Here is a 17,463-nt window from a genome sequence, read left to right as displayed (position 1 = left end):
TGTTAATCGCCAAGGCGATGTTGGCTGAGGGGCAGTCTTGGGTTATCGGCCACGTTGATTATGCTGCTGAGAACAGTTGCCATCTTCGTAGAGTAACTAAGATAGACAGGTAAATAAGATATATATAGTAGTTGATGGAGCATCAACAGAAATATCTATTCGCTTTCTTCATCTCTACATCATTCATCCCTCTCACCATCCAATCTTCTTTCCTATCTTCTTTCCTATCAAGCAAGCACATCTTCCACCATGGCAACAGAAGCTCCTTTAGCACCTCGTCCTCCTCAGTTGACATTGGACGAGATTCTCAACTCCAAAGTCAACTATGCTGTCGAAGACGATCCTTTGGAGGTCTGGGACAAGGGCGTCTTCCTGAATGAGCTTCTCAGACAGGGTATCGTCCTTAACACTGACAAGACTGGCGCTCTCGATGGCAAGCTTGTTGCGCGCAAGGGCCTTGAAACGGGTACCTATATGGGCACTCGCTTGGCCTTGACTGAGCTGTATAAGATCCTCGAAGAAGCGTAAGCAACACGTTCCTATCTTGACCGTTTTCAAAGTCGCTAACTGATATTGACTAGCGCTGCCTCTCATTTTGACACCCAGGGATTTGAGCCCATCTTCCCCGTCAAGCGTGATCTTGCTCTTAAGCAGAGCACCTACCAATGGAGTGACCCCAGCGATTGTTATCCTCCCCATCTGAACACCCTTCCTCAGGATGAGCAACAAAGCCTGGATGGCGCCCCTAGAAAAGACGGCGTCGGTCAGATCTTCAACGAGACCGAGAGGAACTTCGTCATCAAGATTGCTTCCATGTTTTCCTTCATAATCCCCAAGGAACTCTCATCTACCGATGGTCCCTACGTCGGACCAACTCTTGCAGATGTTGAGAAGTGGAGCAAGGACAACCAGCCAAAGGCCGAATCTGCTGATGACCAGAGCGCGAAGCCCAATGGTGCTGTTGTTAATGGCGTCAAGCAAAGCCAGAACGCAGACATTATGAAGGGCAGAAACATGGGTGAACACGCTGATTGGTATTCTGACGCCAAGTTTGCGCAACAGCACTTCAGCGGTGTTAACCCATCGACCATCGAGACTGCTCCTGCTGAGAAGATCAAGGCTTACATTGCCGAGGCAGAGAAGCAAGGTCTTGACGCGGTGAAGAAGTTGCTCGAGGAAGGCAAGGATCTTTTGATTCAGGATTATTCCTACTTCCGCGAGGCCACTGGCGTCAAGGACGACGAAGAGTTCTGTAACACGATTAAGAACCCCGATCCTGCTGGACAGCCTAGCTATCGGTACGCAGCGGCTTCGGTGATCATTTTCCAGCTCCACGAGGACGGTCGCCTTCACCCATTGGCCATCACTCTCGACTACAAGGGCTCTCTCGATAACTCAGTCACCATCTTCAACCAGAGATTGAACCCTGATGATGAGGGCAAGATCGCTGAGAAGGACGACTGGCCGTGGAGATACGCCAAGACCGTTGCCCAAACAGCTGACTGGGCACGACACGAGGTTGCTACCCACCTCGTCGACACGCATATGATCGAGGAGGCCATCATCGTCGCCACCAACCGCACCATTCCCGAGCGTCACATTCTCTACGAGATCCTCAGCCCTCATTGGTTCCGAACGCTCGCTCTCAACGACGCTGCACGCAAGCTTCTCGTTCCCCTTGTCATTGCTCGCATCTCCGGGTTTGGCTCTGGACCTAAACCTGATCCCAAGGTCGGCGCTTTCGGACTGGTTAACTGGTCGTACAAGAACTTCAACTTCCAGGATAAGTACATTCCCAACGATCTCAAGAAGCGAGGCTTTGACATTGAGGGTGAGATGGGTGATAAGTACCGCAACTATCCCTATGCTACTGATATGTACCTCCTCTGGGGTATCATCCGGGAATTCGTCAAGTCTGTTCTTGAGACGAAGTATACTTCGGATGATGTCGTTGCTAAGGAAGCTTGTATTGCCGACTGGTGCAAGGAGATTCAGACCAGCGGCCAGATCCCTACCTTCCCAACCATCACGACCGTTGATCAGCTCATTGATGCTGTAACCATGTGCATCCACACAGCATCACCCCAGCACACAGCTGTCAACTATCTCCAGGACTACTACTACAGCTTCGTTCCATCCAAGCCTCCAGCGCTCTGCACACCTCTACCCAAGAGCCTCCAGGACCTTCAGGGCTACACCGAGCAGCATCTCACCGATGCTCTTCCCATCGGTACCAAGGACGCCAAGTGGAAGGATTGGCTTCTCGCTGCACAGCTGCCTGAGCTGCTGAGTTTCAAGGTTGAGGACCGATACAACCTCATCACCTACGCCAAGTCCTTGTACAATGTTAACAAGGACCGCACCATTACTGAGAACAAGGAGTTGAACTCAGAGGCTATCAAGGATGCGGCTGAGATTTTCTATAGCCGACTCAAGAATGCGGGTCTGGCGTTTGACTATATCTCTGCGATACAGACTCCGGGCTCTATTGAGTATCCTGTTCTTCAGCCAGAGGTTACTGCTGTTTCTATCTTGATTTAGGGAACGTCGTGTTGAGGTTGAGTCTAGGTTTGCACATTTACACTTAGTTCTCATTAGCCCCTAGTAATTCATCTGTTATCAAGAAGTAATTTCTATTGATTGCAAGTATTGCACCTTGGTGATTCTTTAACTACTAGGCTTAGCGTCGAAGAAGTGACTCTCTGTCTTCAGGCCGCTGGAAGCCCGCGACAGACGCCGCTCCGCAACACCGACCTGTCATCCACCTTGGAGGATTGACAAGATTCTGCCACCGTATACTAAGGTTGAGGGGTAGAAAGAACCTTTACACCCGAGCACAAAGAAACGAACACATCTCAATACATATGAGCGATATGATTCATAACCATCGCTACTGCTTAAAGTATAACTTTATAGTCGGCGAACCTTCATTTCTGATGACGATCTGTACACAATATCATTATATCATGCTTACGCCGTCTTTCGACCCCATTCGCAGGACATCCATGACGACTGCTCTTCATCAGTGACGCGTTCGATTGTCTGAGAAGGTGCCCGAGTCCATGCCCAAAGCATTTCCCCTCGTCTTGAAGTTACTTTGCTGACGCCTTCTTCGCGTTGACGACCGAGGCAAAGCGCTGCCAACATCCAATCCCCTCAATCCAGCAGCTCAGGACCCATTTCCACCAAAGTAATCCCCATCTGGGAACGCGATGTGGCATCAACCTTGTACGATCAAATGCCACGGCCTCGATGGTGTGTATCACGACAAGTGGCGGAACCCCTGTCTTGACAATCCAGCGAAACGTGTCTGCGCTGCCCGGCGAGATATTGTCGAGAGTTTGCCAGATCGAGTTGTGTTCAGATATCAAGGTGACGCCAGCTAAGCATAAATACGAAAATACTGCGCCGCCAAAGACGAGGGCGGTGATGCCGCGTGGTCTCGCATATTCGGTGATTTGTACTGGCGAGGTGCGACTAGACATGGTAACGGAGCCAGGGTGCAGATTCGGCGAAATTGGCAGGAAGGGGAGACTTGACGGGAGACAAGTTTTGGTGGTAGTAAGAAGATACTGCTGAAATCGTAGGACAGCGATTACTCTCTTTTAAATCTGCATAATCAAGAATTCCACGGCCTTGTTAGTTTAAGCTTGCGAGCCGCTAGGCACATAACTGCACATCATTATACCGAGGTAAATGCTAATATTCTGAATTTATACTAGCTTGCGAGTGGATAGCTGAAAAGGCATCGTTGTGCGGGTGCCCTAGGCGCCAATGCCCACTGCATTCTGGCGTTAAAATGGTGACAGCTTCGCGAATGTGTAACGACCAGGTAATTGTACCAAATCGAGCTTAAGAATGGTGTCTAAGAGGCGAAATACCTCCGTACTCTGCAATAAGATAGCTTAAACAAGGGTGATCCATCCTCGTGAGCCACTGGCTCCGGATCGGGGAAAGCAGGCCAACATACGGTCGGTAGGCTGGATTCGGATAATAGATTTCCCGACGCGATTTGTGGCGACGGGTGGATGGCAGAGTAGGGTTAGGAGTGCTATTACAAATTAGGTATAGCTGTACTACTATTATTAGCAAGAGCTGGCACCCACATTTTCATGTCGAACAAGTCTCGTGAATCCCGTCAGGATAAATCAAGTTCCAAAAACATAAAAGTAATGAAAGGCAATATGACTCAACGTAGCACCAGAAATACAAGGCACAAGTTACCGGCAGATAATCATAACTTAGAGCAACACGAAAAATAATCCGATAACTAGTAAACCAATAATCATAGTCATCAACGTCATTATATTTGAGACTCCTACCGGGTAGCATCCTGAAAAGACATGCACGTGATTAATGCGGGAGGCCTTCCATTTAAGAAAGGTTAAAATTGTGCCCAAGGCGGGGAAATCAATCTCCAAGATTCCATGACCGTAAGCTAGCTCAGATGACTTGAATGTCCAAAGTCATAATGAAGAAAGCACTGCTTGAGCTTGATCCGCAGGCAGATGCCCTGTTGATTTTACAGTGTCCGAATTTGCAGCAGATTCATGAGCCAATAGAACAAGAAATATCAGCGGAAAAAAAGGCCGTCGAGATCAGCTCGTCTCAAAAACAACAAGCCGATGCTATGGGGCCACCGGCGACCAAGGATGAAATGGCATCGCTACAACCATACCTGCAAGATGGCCATCCGAACCATATTGAATTTCGCGTCTCTGCCAAGCATCTCTGTCTCGCATCGCCAGTCTTCAGAAAGATGATCCAAGGGGAATACCAGGAGTCAAAACCTAATAATAAAGGAATGTTGGAAATCAAAGCCTCCGACTGGAATGCTGAAGCCTTCCTCACAGTGCTTGATATTATACACAGCCATCACGACAGCGTACCAGGCAACCTACCAATGGATGCCATAGCGCAAGTTGGGGTCATTGTCGACTATTATGACTGCCGGGAGGTCGTGCAGATATTCTTCGAATCCTGGCGACAATCGATAACAAACTTTTCAGGATACTCACTCTGGCCTTTTCACGAAAACGTTATCGACGATGTGGGGTATTTTGGCCACGATGAGACAATTGTTTTGTTCCTCGCCAGGACATTTGCACATACACCATGCTTCAAGGGACTAACAAGATCCGCAATACTCAAGACGTTTGGACTTATCGAAACATGTCTGCCGATTCCAGCTCAAATCCTTGGTGAGTTCAATGCTGATTTCGATGCATAGATGCAAATAACCAACATGACGCAGAAAAAATAAATCATATGCGCTGCGAGCTCATAGATGAGCTGTTTTCCCAATTGTACAGCTTGCAAGAAGACCTTGTTGTAGGACGCGTTGGCTGCACTCTAGAATGCTCTTGCAGACTTCTTGGATATCTCATGAAACAAATGCGGGAGAGGAATCTTCCAATGGAAAAGCCCAGTGAGCCTTTTCCAGGTTACAGTGTTGTTTCTGTAGTGAAGCTCATTCGTGGCATCAAGACTCCTAACTGGCGCACCCACAAGAGTCTCGATCCCTGTAAGCTCGAGAAGAGCTTGGGCCTGTATCAGAACGGGAAAGACCTAGGCATTGCTGTGCCAGGTCTAGACCTAGAAGACTTCCGGTAATGGGGTTTCCTATCTTATAATAATAGATTGGCTGGAAACATTTTGCAAAGCGGCTAAAAACAAGAGAATAGCCAGAATTGTTGGTCTTACAAGGAGATACTTCAGATCTGTCAGGAGATCTAGCTCCTTACCCGTTTTGATAAACGCTGACCCCTGCATGCATGCTTAAAGGGGCTTAGTGCATATAGCCAGCTATGACTTCTCTGACGTCGGAGGAAGCGAGATGTCGGGATTAACCCCAAAGCGGCTACTACCAGGCCAAGGCCAGGGGTAGGTAGCTAGAGATGGATGTAACCGTTTCACTGTTTGCAGCCGTTTCATTGGTCTCAACCTGAACACCAGGCGTTGTTCGTCTCATCCAATCTCAGTAAGCCCTCCCCAGCCTCACGACAATATGCGGTATGCCATGGTAGAAGTCTTGAGACGATGGCTTGGCAAGGGGATACTACGCCGCACACGTTTTGGATGGCAGCGCTCAAGAGGCATCGCAGGAAGTCTTTTGCCTCACGGGAAAAGTATAAATCCAAGCTTCGGGTCGTCGGTCTTTAGATCTTCAGTTCTCACTCAACAATCTCATTTAATCACTACTTTCAATTCTTTTCCGCTGGTCGGTTAATCCATTTCACATCCTATATCTTCTTCATCACAATCAGTCGCCAGGAACCAACCCAAAAAACCCTTTCTTCAACAATCCAAAATGCAGTTCTCTATCACCGCCATTGTTCTCGGCCTCGCTGCCTTTGCCTCCGCCGGCATCGTCGACACTGAGGGTGTGCGCAACGCCCCTCGCAGTGCTGTCCTGGTCACCCGTCAAAATGGTCAGAACGGCGGCCGACCTGTCCCCAGCGGTGAATGCTGTGTCGCCAACACCAGCCTGAAGCAGGACGCTTGCACTGCTTCCAATGGTCAAGCCGGTCGCTGCGTTCCCGGTGGTAACAACTGTAAGTAGAGGCAGTGAAAGAAATTGTATAATATGTCGCTGACAATAGTCATAGGTGGTGGCCGACTTAGCTGCGTTGCACAGGCAAACCTGCAATGTGATGCCAACGTCATTGAGCGCGGAAAGGATCTTTGCCGCGCCAAGGCTGCTAATGGTCTATTTGATGGTGGTAACATCATCCAGAACCTTAGCCAGGCTAAGGTCAACTAAGGGAGAGCTTGAAGTGGAAGAACAATAGTTAGAGGGGGTTCTGGCGTTGAGGACCGATGTAGGAAGGAGTTATGGGATCTGAAATGGATCTATTATAAAAGAAATTATTATTTGGCCAAAACGGTATCTTAATTTGCGCTGTGATTAAAGGCATACGCTTGGCTATATTTTGATCTTCATCTCAAAGAAACAACCAGCTTTCGTCTTGCTCCCAGATAAATCTCAACCAACTGTATTTACCCTTACCATCATCGTGTCCCTGCTCCCAAATTCTCCCAAGCATTCCTGTAGCAGTCTTGACATTGTAGCAGCATGAGGATACCCAGATATTGTGCATAATGTTCTTGACTTCTTCCCTCGTACGCAAATCTTGAGCTTCAGCGCCCAGAACAAAAGCAGGCCATACCAGGCTTTTGATATGGAAGTCGCTTACTGGTATCTGAGACATGTGTAATATGCCAAGATTTGAGATTCTAGAAATATCCAACTCATGTAATGGTGGTTGGCCAAGTGTTTCCCTGATGGCGTGATAGGCGTAGATGCTGACCGCTGCTTTGTATGCGTGGGCGAGATGATGTCTTGACTCATGATGCTGAGGACCTGGAAAGTCATGCGCCCAGGATCGCGGCGAGAAATTGTTCAAGCCATCGAGAATTGAAGTGACGGTTTCGTCCGCGTGGCTGGAATGATCTGATACAGTACGTAGCGTATTCATGACGCACAGTAAGGAGAGGAGGTCTGCCGGACAACCGACCCATGTCTGTTGCTCGGATCTCCGAAGTGTGTCTAGTAAGCCAGTGTCCAAAGGCATTGGTGCCACAGGTAGTGACTGTGACGGAACAAGGGTACTGCCGAGTATACCGAACCTAAAACTGTCAGTTCGGTAATTTTCTTCATTGGCGGCAGGTATCTTACGTCGTGCAAGCAGTATCAAAATACTGCATCCACTTTTCTGAATTATCTATCACAAGCCTTTTCCGAATTCTGATGAGCTCTTCAGCTCCCCGTAGGTGATACTTCCAACCTCGACCGCCGAACTCCACTACATCAAGATTGACAAACAGCAACACTGCGGCGATGACTGCATCGGTGTTAATCTCAGGTTGGACTTGTAGCTCATGCTTGAGATATCTTAACGCCTTCTGTTTGTTGAAAAGTGCTATACGCAGCACCTCACTATGATCTGGCTGTAGCTGGACCTGACTAATGTCAAGCCGGTGCGCAATGTGGAAGGCTGAGATGGAGATCATTATATGGGATAAAGCCTGACTGGATGGCATTAAAAGCATAAGAGAGAGAAAAGGGTTGAAGGGCGAGTTGTTGTATACGACACACTCCTTGGAGAGCTCTTGATGAACTGGAGTATTGTTGGTGAGTGACTAAACGAAAAGGCCCTCAGATGAGACTCACAGTAGCGGATGTAGTCATGGTAGCTTCTGGGTATGTTTTGTAGGCTTGGGTCTACTAAAGGCGACCCAGCAACGGGGAAGTTCGTGCAGAGCTCAATATCAGATATGTCCTTATGATCATGGGCATTATCCGTGATCGTGTCAAAAGTGGCTTTTCCCATCATCTTTCCTCTAGAAGCCATACTGTTGGTCCATACAATCTTTTCCTTTCGCTCATAACCTGCGCATGGTAGCAACAGGGATGCACAGCGATGACACTTGGGAAGCAGCCTGTCGCATCTGACCCGCCTTTGTCGACAGGTCTTACACGAATTAGGTGCAAAAAGTTCGTCTTGCATCGCAAGTGGAGTTAATGTCTGTTTCATTTTCCTTTCATGAAATCGAGGCTCTATGGACTTGGGCCCGACAAAATTCGAACTGTTGAACATATTGATTGAAGATGAGGTGATTGACGTTAAACCGGATCTGGAAGTCCGGACGCGAACCCTGTCGACCCGCGCTCCGATTCAATTCCGGGGCAGGATATCAACCAGTTAAGTCTTTGCAAATATTGTGTGGCGGACTAGTGCTTTGTTCTTGATAGATAAGCTCAAAGTCTTTTATACGGTTGATTGCTTGCCTGAACGACACTTGGAGATTGAGCAACGTCACCCCTTCTCAGGTTTCACATATTAGTTGTACAAGCGCGCGATTTCGCCATCGCCGCTGATCCTGAGTAATTGGCCATGTCCTGTACTCCAGGGATATGCATAAAAGGTCCATTAGACCCGTGGTGAGGATCTCAAGTCCCAGAATTCATGTTGCCTCTTTGACACAATAGCCAACATGGATCTCTACTATCGTTCAGACGAACCTTCTGTAGTCCCCTCACCTCTGCCCCAATCTGTTGGATATGGCGTCGTGGTTGCTGCTGGTTTGGCATTTGCGTTTGGTGAGTTTCCCTCTGATGCCAGAACCAGAAGTGAAGTGGGCTAACTATGAATAGGCATGATGGGCTTGACCGCGATCCTCAAGAAGACCTTGAACGAAGACAATTCCAAAGTGGAAACGTAGGCAGCTTGGGCACCCTCTTGAGTTTATACATACTGACGATGGAATCCTAGTTTCATGGTTGCCAACAGAACAGTACGAACCGGTCTAGTCGCGTCTGCTGTCGTTTCGGTACGCCACTCTCACTCTTTATAACGCCAAGATATACTGATCCTACTACAGTCATGGCTATGGAGTACCGCCCTGTTGAGTTGCGTCCTAGTAACCTACAGCTATGGAATCAGCGGCGCATTTTGGTATGGTGCTGGTTGTTCGACTGTTATAGTCTTCTTTGGCTACCTGGGAACCGTCTGCAAAGGACGCGTCCCTGAAGCCCATACCATTCTTGAGGTCATTCGCATCCGATATGGTGAGTCGCTGCTGTTTTCAAATATCAGTCTGTCGTACTAAATCTTGTAGGGACCGTGGCTCATTTGAGCTTCACGTTCTTAGCTATTGTTAATAACCTGCTCAATACAATCAACATGATCCTAGGCGCATCGGCGGCAATATCCTTCTTGTAGGACCATTTACTCTATGGGTTGGGTGCACCGCTGACATTTTGCAGAACAGGAATGCACATCATGGCATCGACCTTCTTGCTTCCTTTGGGTGTCGTTCTCTACACACTCGTTGGTGGTATAAAGGCAACGTACGTATGCTGATAAATACTCTCTAGGTAATTACTGACTTCAAGGGCAGGTTCCTCACTGACTACATCCATACTTTCGCGATCCTTATTCTCAGCTGCTGGTTGACAGCCAAGGTGATAACATCGGAATCTGTCGGTTCAATCGGACGTCTTTACGATCTCGTCGTCGCCGCTCAGTCGAACCATGTTGTTGAAGGCAACTATGAGGGTTCCCTACTCACCATGACTTCCCAACAGGGTATTTACTTCGCTATCATCCTCCTCACCTCCAATTTCGGTGCTGTTGTTGTATGTCATACTTTCGATCGTGATTCGTGCGCAGGTCTAACATAGCCAGATGGATACGGGATACTTCCTCAAAGCATTCGCTGCTTTGCCGAGCGCCGTTGTCCCAGGCTATGTGCTGGGTGGTATCTCTTACTTCAGCATACCTTGGTCGCTCGGTACTATTGTGGGGATGGCTTCACTGGGACTCGAAGCTCTTCCAATCTTCCCAACGTATCCACGGGTAAGCAATGTTGCCAGCGGCATTGATTGGAGACTGGATACTAATTCGACGATAGCTCATGACGGGTGCTGAGGTTACGAACGGCCTTGCTCTTCCTTACGTCGCTGTTGCTGTCGCTGGCAAGGGAGGTGCCGTTGCAGTTTTGCTCATGACTTTCATGGCTGTCACCTCAACTTTGTCAGCACAAATTCTTGCCGTCTCTTCCATCCTTACGTTCGACATATACCGCGTATACTTCAATCAGGAGGCTTCCAACAAGCAGGTGATTCGATGGGGACATATTGGAGTTGTCGTCTTTGGCGTTGTAGCTGCGGCCTTCACTGCCATGTTCCATTACATCGGAGTCGACATGGGATGGACACTCTACATGCTCGGTAAGAGACCCCGTCGCGTTAAATCCATTGTTTACTAACGGCTTTCAACAGGAATTCTTACGTGTCCCGGCGTTATTCCGCTAATCTTCACCATAATCTGGCGCAAACAGACGAAGCTCGCCGCTATTAGCTCCGCATTCCTAGGAATGGCGACGGGCCTCGGAGTCTGGCTCGGCTCCGCATACGCCTTTTCCGGAGAAGTAACGGTCGCGTCGACGGGAGGGACCCTACCCTGTATGTACGGCACCGTTGCATCTTTATTCAGCCCATTGCTATACAGCGTGGTTATCACATATATACGACCTGATAATTATGACTGGAGCCATTTCAAGGAACAAAGGCTAGCTGTTGAGTCTGATGATAGCTCCAGTGGATCAGAAAGTTCTCAGGGTAAAGGCACTGAACAGGTTACGACAACGGAAACGGCATCAAATCAAACTTTTGATGGCAATAATCAGCACCGATGGACTAAATATGCTCTGTGGTGGGCTATCGCTACGTTTCTTGGACACTGGGTATTATGGCCACTACCAATGTACGCCGCGAAATTTATTTTCAGTCAAGAGGTACGCTTATAATTCCCTACCCTGCAGTCATTTCTACTATACTTCCTCTCTATTACGTCACATAGACATGTTTCTAATTGCTATTCTTACAGTTATTCACTGCATGGATTGTCGTGTCTCTGATCTGGCTCTGGTGGACTCTCATCATGGTCGGTTTCTACCCGATCTGGAACGGCCGTGATCAGATAGCCGCGGTTACACGAAGCATTTGGAGGTCCCAAAAGTCTCAGTCATGATTCATCAACATTTTCCAAGCAGGCTGGTCTACAATCGACTGAAGATACTCGATGTTATGGATGTGGAGTACTGCAGCAAAAGCTCCAGAGCACAAAAACAACAAATCGCCGGGAACGTATTTGAGTCATTCAATCCACATAACAATAAAATTGTTTACTCATAAAATACCTCATTTCTTCACATAATCAATGGCATGCCAAGCAAAAGCCCCGAATATGGCGTAGCTGAGCCTCCCTTTGCACTATCGATTCCCTACAACTCCACTTTATGGATCAGATCAAGCTTTTAGTCAAGCTTTGGGGCGAAACATTTCTGACAGATGCAGACTAACTCCCAATAGTTGCATTCCAAAAATTGAAATACCAGATTAACGTGACAGTGCCATCCACTTAGGGCAGCAAATCAGGAGTAGTTCCAGGGGCTCATGGTTGAACGGCAACGCTATAACGTTAGCGCCACCCGTGCCCGTTATTCAATGACATTCCCTTGCATACTACAGATTCCAATAGCCTGGAACCAGGAACGCTTTTTATGGATGCTTTTCATTGGGGGAGAGCAGTGATAGGCTGAATATCGGTACTGAAGATGTCTTAACTTACTAGTTGTTACTATTGGATACTCGGCGAACCAGCCGAAGAGGAATGTTCTAATGCAAGGTACGCTGTTCTAGACTTGCTACACTAACCCAAACAACACATCAAATGCCATTGTCGTATACAATGGATCCCAAAGCTATTTTCTATATATACTGGTCGAAGTTGACGACTCTTTTGTTTATTCATCATCACTCACTCACTCACTCATTCATTCGTTCTTTAGTCATTCTTTAACATAGTCACTCGTTTCACTATGCGTTTGTCTTCAGGTCTTCTCGTGGCTTGCGCCTCGGGCGCTTTCGCCCACAACTTCAAGAGGTTCACCAACAGCAGCACTTCTGCTCTTGAGTCCAGCACTACTCTTCCCACCAGCCTCGACACCACCACCGCTGCAGCTCCCAGCTCCACCACCGCCCCCGGTGCCTCTCAGTCCGTTGATCTTGGATCTGCCACCCTTGGCCGGGGTTCAAGCTTCGTCACTGGTCCCAATGGCGAGACCATCGTGTAAGTATACCTCTAGATCCTGGGCGCAGGACACCTTCTGATAGTGTTTTTAGTCGCATGTCTGCCGGAGCCAACGGCATTGCTCAGTTCAGCGCTTCTCCAGGAATTACCACGTTCGCAGTGGGAGCCGAGATCCAGATCCGCTTCAATATCAAGGTCAGTGCCGTGATCGAGGGTCGCAAGCGTGCTTTCGAGGGCTGCACTCTCGATGTCAACCTCGATGGCGAGACCATCTACTCCGAGCCTCTTGCCGACACCAACGGCGCCGCCGTTGAGCAGGCCAGTAACCCTACTACTCTCAACTCCGAGAAGCCCAACATTCAGTTCCTCCAGTCTTGTGGCTCTGAGCCCGTCCAGCTTGACGTTTCCGATCTTGCTGTCGCTGCTGCCACTGATGGTGGCTCTACTGGTCTTCCCACTGGTGCTGCTACCGAGACTGCTACCGAGACTGGCACTGAGGTCGCTACTGGCACCAACTCTGAGGGCGCTACCACCAACTCTGAGGGTGAGACTGTGATCCCCACTGGCACTGAGACTGGCTCTGCTATCGCTACTGGTACCAATTCTGAGGGTGCTACCACCAACTCCGAGGGCGAGACCGTCATCCCCACTGAGACTGCCATCGAGACCAACAGTGCTGGCTTTACCACCAACTCTGAAGGTGAGACTGTCTTCCCCACTGGTACTCAGACTGGCGCTGCTACCAACAGCGAGGGTGCTACTACCAACTCCGAGGGCGAGACTGTTATTCCTACTGCTACCGGCACTGAGGCGTCTGCTTCTGCCTCTGCTACTTCCCCCGCTGGCTTCCCCGGTTCCGTTGGTGTCTTCACCCTCTTCGGCTGTGTCGGTTCTTCTGCTGGTTTCCCTACTTTCGAGCTTGCTGAGACCAACGCTCAGATGGATCTTGAGCGCTGTGCTTCTCTCTGCACTGGCCGTGCCTACTTTGGTGTTTACGATACGTGAGTCTCATTCCGTCCCACCTGCTACTTTACACCATACTAACCTTTCTAGTGCTTGCTACTGTGGTGATGAGGTTGATGCCGACAACACCAGCCGTGTTGATATTGACCAGTGTGATATCCAGTGCCCTGGCGACCGTGACAACTTCTGTGGTGGTGACACCCGCCGCAACCGTCTCCAGGCCCGTCAAGCTGTTGCCGCTGGCCGTCTTCTGACCGTCTACGTCTCTGCTATCGGTGCCGGTGCCACTGTCACTGACTCTGTTACCGAGACCGTTACCGATCAGACCACTCTCGTCACCACCTACACCACCGCTGTCGCCGGCCCTCAGACCACCACCACCGAGACCGTCACCGCCGTCCAGGTCTGCTTCAACGGAAAGTGCTACACCCAGACTTCTGACCATACCGTCTTCATCTTCATTGAGGTCAACGGCAGCGACTGTGACAACGAGTGGGTTTTCATCACCGAGGAGTGCTCTTGCCAGGGCGGTCTCCAATACGTCCCCAAGTTCTGCTCCGGTGGAAGCTGTGCCGGCGAGAAGGTTTATAAGACACAGGAGTGCCACGACTGGTGGAACCATGAGACTTTCTATGTCGCTGCTGATTGCGAGGTCTGCAAGAAGGGAGAGGTTATGTACAAGCCTTGGGAGAACTCTTGGGGTACCCCTGATAACTGCAAGGCTGAGATGGTTCCTGTCTGCAACGGTGCCAAGTGCCCTGCTGTCAAGGTACCTACTCACGGTTACACTCACCCTGTCTACAACGGCACCTACACCAACACTACCTCTCACGGTGGTGCCCCTCACTGCTCCGGCCCCAACTGCCCCGGCTCCAAGGTTGTCCCTCACTGCAGCGGACCTAACTGCCCAGGCGCCCAGGCCACTGGTTCTCAGGGCAGTGGCTCTAACTGCAACGGTGCTGACTGCCACGGTGCCACCGGCAGCGGCCCCAAGCCCACCACTGTCCCCGTTGTCATCAACGGTGCCGGCAAGCAGGCCGTTGGTGCTGCTACCCTCTTCGCTGCTCTCCTTGCGGCCCTTCTCTAGATGCTAGCATCTCCTCTTCTTCTTTCTGGAGCCTTTTAGAATAATGACCTTCTAGTCGAGCTATTAATTAGACCTTCATTTTGCATGCTTTAATCTTGGTATTCCCTTCGTGACTACTGAATTTTTCGCCCTTCTAGACGGTTAGTGTAGCTTGGCCACTAAACTCAATCTGTGGGACTGTCCAATTTCACTTGTGTGACTATTGAATAGTGGCGTAGCTGAGCCCAAACAATGTGCTGTCAGCGTTAACAGAGTTGGGAAGTATCACCGAGGCATTTGTCGCTATTGAGACTACTACCTCATCTCGGCACATTAACACAACCGACTTATAGCACCACGACAATTGCGGAGCCTAAGGTACCGCGGCGGTCAATGGCCCGACTACTAAGCTCGCTGTTACCACTACTACAGCACAGAAATTTCTACAATCTATCCCCCAATCATACTTGTTCCACAAAGCTCATTCCCATGGTTGCAGGTGGTCAAGGGAACTTTTAATCTCCTCAGCTTGTCTATACTGTTTTCCATAAAGAGTCGTTTATTTCGGATGATATAGAGACTAGTCAATCATGCCAACCTTCACAATCAACTTATAGCCTTGCTTGGGTCCGTCCAAACTCGACCTGTCACAGTTCCCTCTGCCAGCCGCTTGATAGTCTCTGGTATTTCCTCAAAGGCAACCTCCGTAAGCTCAGGCTTAATAGCACCCTCGGCTAGAAGTGTCAGAACATCCTTCAAGTCCTGCATTGACGCGCCGATGGATCCAACGATAGTTACGCCCTTGAGGATGTACCCCGAACCCGTATTCGATGGAATCGTGACGTCCGACGACGCAAGACCAACAGTGACGACTTTGCCACCTGGTTTCACAGCCTTGATCGCAGTTGAAGTGGTTGTAGAGTGGCCCACAAAGTCAACAATAACATCAAATGCTATATCAGCATTGGTTACATCCTCAAGTGACGTGAAACAATCCTTCGCCCCGTAGCTCTTTGCTTGATCAAACTTGGCCTCATTAACATCGAAACCATACACCGTAGATCCTTTTAGACAGGCAAATTGAAGTCCATGCATGCCCAGTCCACCGAGTCCAACGACGCCCACCGTCAATCCAGGCCGAGCGCTGCCCTCTCCCACGACAGCGTGATAAGAAGTCGCCAACGCATCTGTCGCAACGGCAGCTTGTGCGAAAGAAATACCCTCAGGGATTTTAACGAGAATCTTCTGTGGCGCGACGACATATTGGCCATAGCCGCCATCGAAACTCAACCCGACGTAGGCGCCGCTGACGCGTTCAGAGACAGGGTGCATTAGGAGCGCGAGGGTGACGGCGTCTCCGATCTGAAAGCCAGAAACATTTCGACCGAGGTTCTTAATCATCCCCGCGACTTCGTGGCCGAGCACAATTGGCTTCTTGGCGATGTAGTCGTCTCCATGGCCGCTGATGATGTGGCAATCTGAGTGGCAGATTCCTGCAGCCTTGACCTCAATGAGAACGCTGTCATCATCCGGCTCTGGGACGAGCAGGTCTTTCAGCTGAAGACTGTCGGTGGGATTCTCGTAGGAAAAGGCTTTCATGATCAATGGTACTCAATGAAACAGGTTGGAAGTGTATGGTTCGTGAGGTAACTCGACATAAAGGGGACTTTAAATAATGATCAGTGCAGAATCTGTCTCTGAGACAGATCTCATTTCAAGACATCGTGCATAGTATGTGAGGGCTAATTTTCTTACATCTGATTGGTCCCAAGCTGGTGAGTTGGCGATCCGCGGAGTACCGGACATGTCTGCAACTTGGAGATCGACTACTGTGGAGCATCAACTTCCGGGGAGTACCGGACATACGAAACACGGCATTTGCACGGGCCCGGACTCGGAGTCACATACCAACCCGAGCACGATGCCGCATACATCTTCGATGTGAGACTGTAATTAATCAGGAACATGATATAATACGGCCAATCTGCCCCAATGTACTCAAAAGAAGATCAATAAGCAAACACTTGAAGAAACAACCCCATTACTCAATTCTTTCAACTCTACTCATCCATCATGGTTTTCGGATCACTCTCCGTGCAGGACGACAAGGCCATTCCTGTGTTCGCACCACCATACGTCTCCCAAGAACCATTCTTCTTTAGCGGCATGACTATTATCGCCATCTCGTATCGCGTTCAAGCCTCACAGATCCAACACCTTGTGCCCCCGGGAACTCGAACTAGAAGACCAGCCAATCATGACTTCCTTGTTTATTCACTATGGCACTTCTACCGCGGGTGAATACAACGAATACGCCCACACCGTGCGAGTCAAGTACAACAACGAGACATACGACTATTCCATAGTTCTCGTTCTCGATAATGACAGCGCCATTTTCGCTGGAAGGGAAATCTTCGGATATCCCAAGATCTTTGGAAGGGTTAATTTTCACCCATCAGCTGGGTCGAGAGTCACCATGGGAAACGTGGAGCGTCCTGCAGGAAGGTCGCTCGTCGAGTTTGAGTTCGCGCCAAAAGCGCCTCTTGATATGTCACCAGGAAAAGCGACTCCTCCTAAGGTGTTGAATCTGCGCGTTATCCCGAGTACAGACCCAGCTACGCCTGCGTCGAGGGAGTTTGTGGCTGTTGATATGCAGTTTGATTTTAGTGAGAGGTGGAGTGGAGAGGGAAGTCTCAAGTTTAACAAAGGATTTGCGTCGACTCCGTGGGCTGACCTGGAGGTTGTTTCGTATGTTGGGTCTTGGATGGGGAAGAGCAAAGCGGTTCTTGATAACAAGGTTGAGCGCTTCCCTCTCTGATAACTGAATACCTTGTC

The 17,463-nt window shown here is 49.4% G+C and overlaps 9 protein-coding genes across 9 annotated transcripts; 6 read left to right on the top strand and 3 right to left on the bottom strand.

The window, feature by feature from the left end:
• Positions 1 to 182: 182 nt before the first annotated feature.
• Positions 183 to 2,630, top strand: FOBCDRAFT_160424 (lipoxygenase). The gene is made up of 2 exons (XM_031183183.3): positions 183 to 524; positions 582 to 2,630. Exons 1-2 carry the CDS (start codon positions 250 to 252, stop codon positions 2,539 to 2,541), a joined length of 2,235 nt encoding a protein of 744 aa, XP_031038825.2. The 5' UTR covers positions 183 to 249; the 3' UTR covers positions 2,542 to 2,630.
• Positions 2,631 to 2,792: 162 nt separating this feature from the next.
• FOBCDRAFT_260402 (uncharacterized protein) lies at positions 2,793 to 3,920 on the bottom strand. Its single transcript, XM_031183182.3, has one exon. It carries the CDS (start codon positions 3,483 to 3,485, stop codon positions 3,093 to 3,095), a length of 393 nt encoding a protein of 130 aa, XP_031038824.1. The 5' UTR covers positions 3,486 to 3,920; the 3' UTR covers positions 2,793 to 3,092.
• Positions 3,921 to 4,426: 506 nt separating this feature from the next.
• On the top strand, positions 4,427 to 5,732 carry FOBCDRAFT_260401 (uncharacterized protein). Its single transcript, XM_059611262.1, has 2 exons — positions 4,427 to 5,201; positions 5,255 to 5,732. The coding sequence occupies exons 1-2, from the start codon at positions 4,457 to 4,459 to the stop codon at positions 5,611 to 5,613; spliced, it is 1,104 nt and encodes a 367-aa protein (XP_059464831.1). The 5' UTR covers positions 4,427 to 4,456; the 3' UTR covers positions 5,614 to 5,732.
• A 194-nt stretch (positions 5,733 to 5,926) lies between these two features.
• Positions 5,927 to 6,838, top strand: FOBCDRAFT_222375 (uncharacterized protein). The gene is made up of 2 exons (XM_031183180.3): positions 5,927 to 6,554; positions 6,609 to 6,838. The coding sequence occupies exons 1-2, from the start codon at positions 6,311 to 6,313 to the stop codon at positions 6,761 to 6,763; spliced, it is 399 nt and encodes a 132-aa protein (XP_031038822.2). The 5' UTR covers positions 5,927 to 6,310; the 3' UTR covers positions 6,764 to 6,838.
• A 106-nt stretch (positions 6,839 to 6,944) lies between these two features.
• On the bottom strand, positions 6,945 to 8,600 carry FOBCDRAFT_292705 (fungal-specific transcription factor domain-containing protein; the record flags this gene model as incomplete). Its single annotated transcript, XM_031183179.3, has 4 exons — positions 6,945 to 7,629; positions 7,679 to 8,120; positions 8,174 to 8,392; positions 8,480 to 8,600. The coding sequence occupies 4 exons, from the start codon at positions 8,598 to 8,600 to the stop codon at positions 6,945 to 6,947; spliced, it is 1,467 nt and encodes a 488-aa protein (XP_031038821.3).
• Positions 8,601 to 8,997: 397 nt separating this feature from the next.
• FOBCDRAFT_182048 (Sodium:solute symporter family-domain-containing protein) lies at positions 8,998 to 11,610 on the top strand (the record flags this gene model as incomplete). Its single annotated transcript, XM_031183178.3, has 11 exons — positions 8,998 to 9,103; positions 9,158 to 9,221; positions 9,276 to 9,333; positions 9,385 to 9,571; positions 9,622 to 9,721; positions 9,770 to 9,853; positions 9,904 to 10,141; positions 10,191 to 10,361; positions 10,417 to 10,735; positions 10,787 to 11,301; positions 11,394 to 11,610. The coding sequence occupies 11 exons, from the start codon at positions 8,998 to 9,000 to the stop codon at positions 11,535 to 11,537; spliced, it is 1,986 nt and encodes a 661-aa protein (XP_031038820.2). The 3' UTR covers positions 11,538 to 11,610.
• A 719-nt stretch (positions 11,611 to 12,329) lies between these two features.
• Positions 12,330 to 14,742, top strand: FOBCDRAFT_222371 (uncharacterized protein). The gene is made up of 3 exons (XM_031183177.3): positions 12,330 to 12,638; positions 12,692 to 13,600; positions 13,653 to 14,742. Exons 1-3 carry the CDS (start codon positions 12,388 to 12,390, stop codon positions 14,647 to 14,649), a joined length of 2,157 nt encoding a protein of 718 aa, XP_031038819.2. The 5' UTR covers positions 12,330 to 12,387; the 3' UTR covers positions 14,650 to 14,742.
• A 492-nt stretch (positions 14,743 to 15,234) lies between these two features.
• Positions 15,235 to 16,227, bottom strand: FOBCDRAFT_273566 (chaperonin 10-like protein; the record flags this gene model as incomplete). The annotated part of the gene is made up of 1 exon (XM_031183176.2): positions 15,235 to 16,227. One exon carries the CDS (start codon positions 16,225 to 16,227, stop codon positions 15,235 to 15,237), a length of 993 nt encoding a protein of 330 aa, XP_031038818.2.
• Positions 16,228 to 16,885: 658 nt separating this feature from the next.
• FOBCDRAFT_273565 (uncharacterized protein) lies at positions 16,886 to 17,446 on the top strand (the record flags this gene model as incomplete). The annotated part of the gene is made up of 1 exon (XM_031183175.2): positions 16,886 to 17,446. The coding sequence occupies one exon, from the start codon at positions 16,886 to 16,888 to the stop codon at positions 17,444 to 17,446; it is 561 nt and encodes a 186-aa protein (XP_031038817.2).
• Positions 17,447 to 17,463: the final 17 nt, after the last annotated feature.

The sequence above is a fragment of the Fusarium oxysporum genome, chromosome V (genome assembly GCF_013085055.1).
Source record: "Fusarium oxysporum Fo47 chromosome V, complete sequence".
NCBI classification, from domain to species: Eukaryota; Fungi; Ascomycota; class Sordariomycetes; order Hypocreales; family Nectriaceae; genus Fusarium; species Fusarium oxysporum.
This window is presented reverse-complemented; position numbering and strand designations above follow the sequence as displayed.

Bases quoted from the DNA above. Each gene is read 5' to 3' on its own strand.
- FOBCDRAFT_160424 (XM_031183183.3), top strand. From the start codon at position 250: ATGGCAACAGAAGCTCCTTTAGCACCTCGTCCTCCTCAGTTGACATTG. The intron at 525-581 runs GTAAGCAACACG...GATATTGACTAG, and splicing joins TATAAGATCCTCGAAGAAGC to CGCTGCCTCTCATTTTGACA.
- FOBCDRAFT_260402 (XM_031183182.3), bottom strand. From the start codon at position 3,485: ATGTCTAGTCGCACCTCGCCAGTACAAATCACCGAATATGCGAGACCA.
- FOBCDRAFT_260401 (XM_059611262.1), top strand. From the start codon at position 4,457: ATGTCCAAAGTCATAATGAAGAAAGCACTGCTTGAGCTTGATCCGCAG. The intron at 5,202-5,254 runs GTGAGTTCAATG...AACATGACGCAG, and splicing joins GATTCCAGCTCAAATCCTTG to AAAAAATAAATCATATGCGC.
- FOBCDRAFT_222375 (XM_031183180.3), top strand. From the start codon at position 6,311: ATGCAGTTCTCTATCACCGCCATTGTTCTCGGCCTCGCTGCCTTTGCC. The intron at 6,555-6,608 runs GTAAGTAGAGGC...CAATAGTCATAG, and splicing joins CGTTCCCGGTGGTAACAACT to GTGGTGGCCGACTTAGCTGC.
- FOBCDRAFT_222371 (XM_031183177.3), top strand. From the start codon at position 12,388: ATGCGTTTGTCTTCAGGTCTTCTCGTGGCTTGCGCCTCGGGCGCTTTC. The intron at 12,639-12,691 runs GTAAGTATACCT...TAGTGTTTTTAG, and splicing joins CCCAATGGCGAGACCATCGT to TCGCATGTCTGCCGGAGCCA. The intron at 13,601-13,652 runs GTGAGTCTCATT...TAACCTTTCTAG, and splicing joins TACTTTGGTGTTTACGATAC to TGCTTGCTACTGTGGTGATG.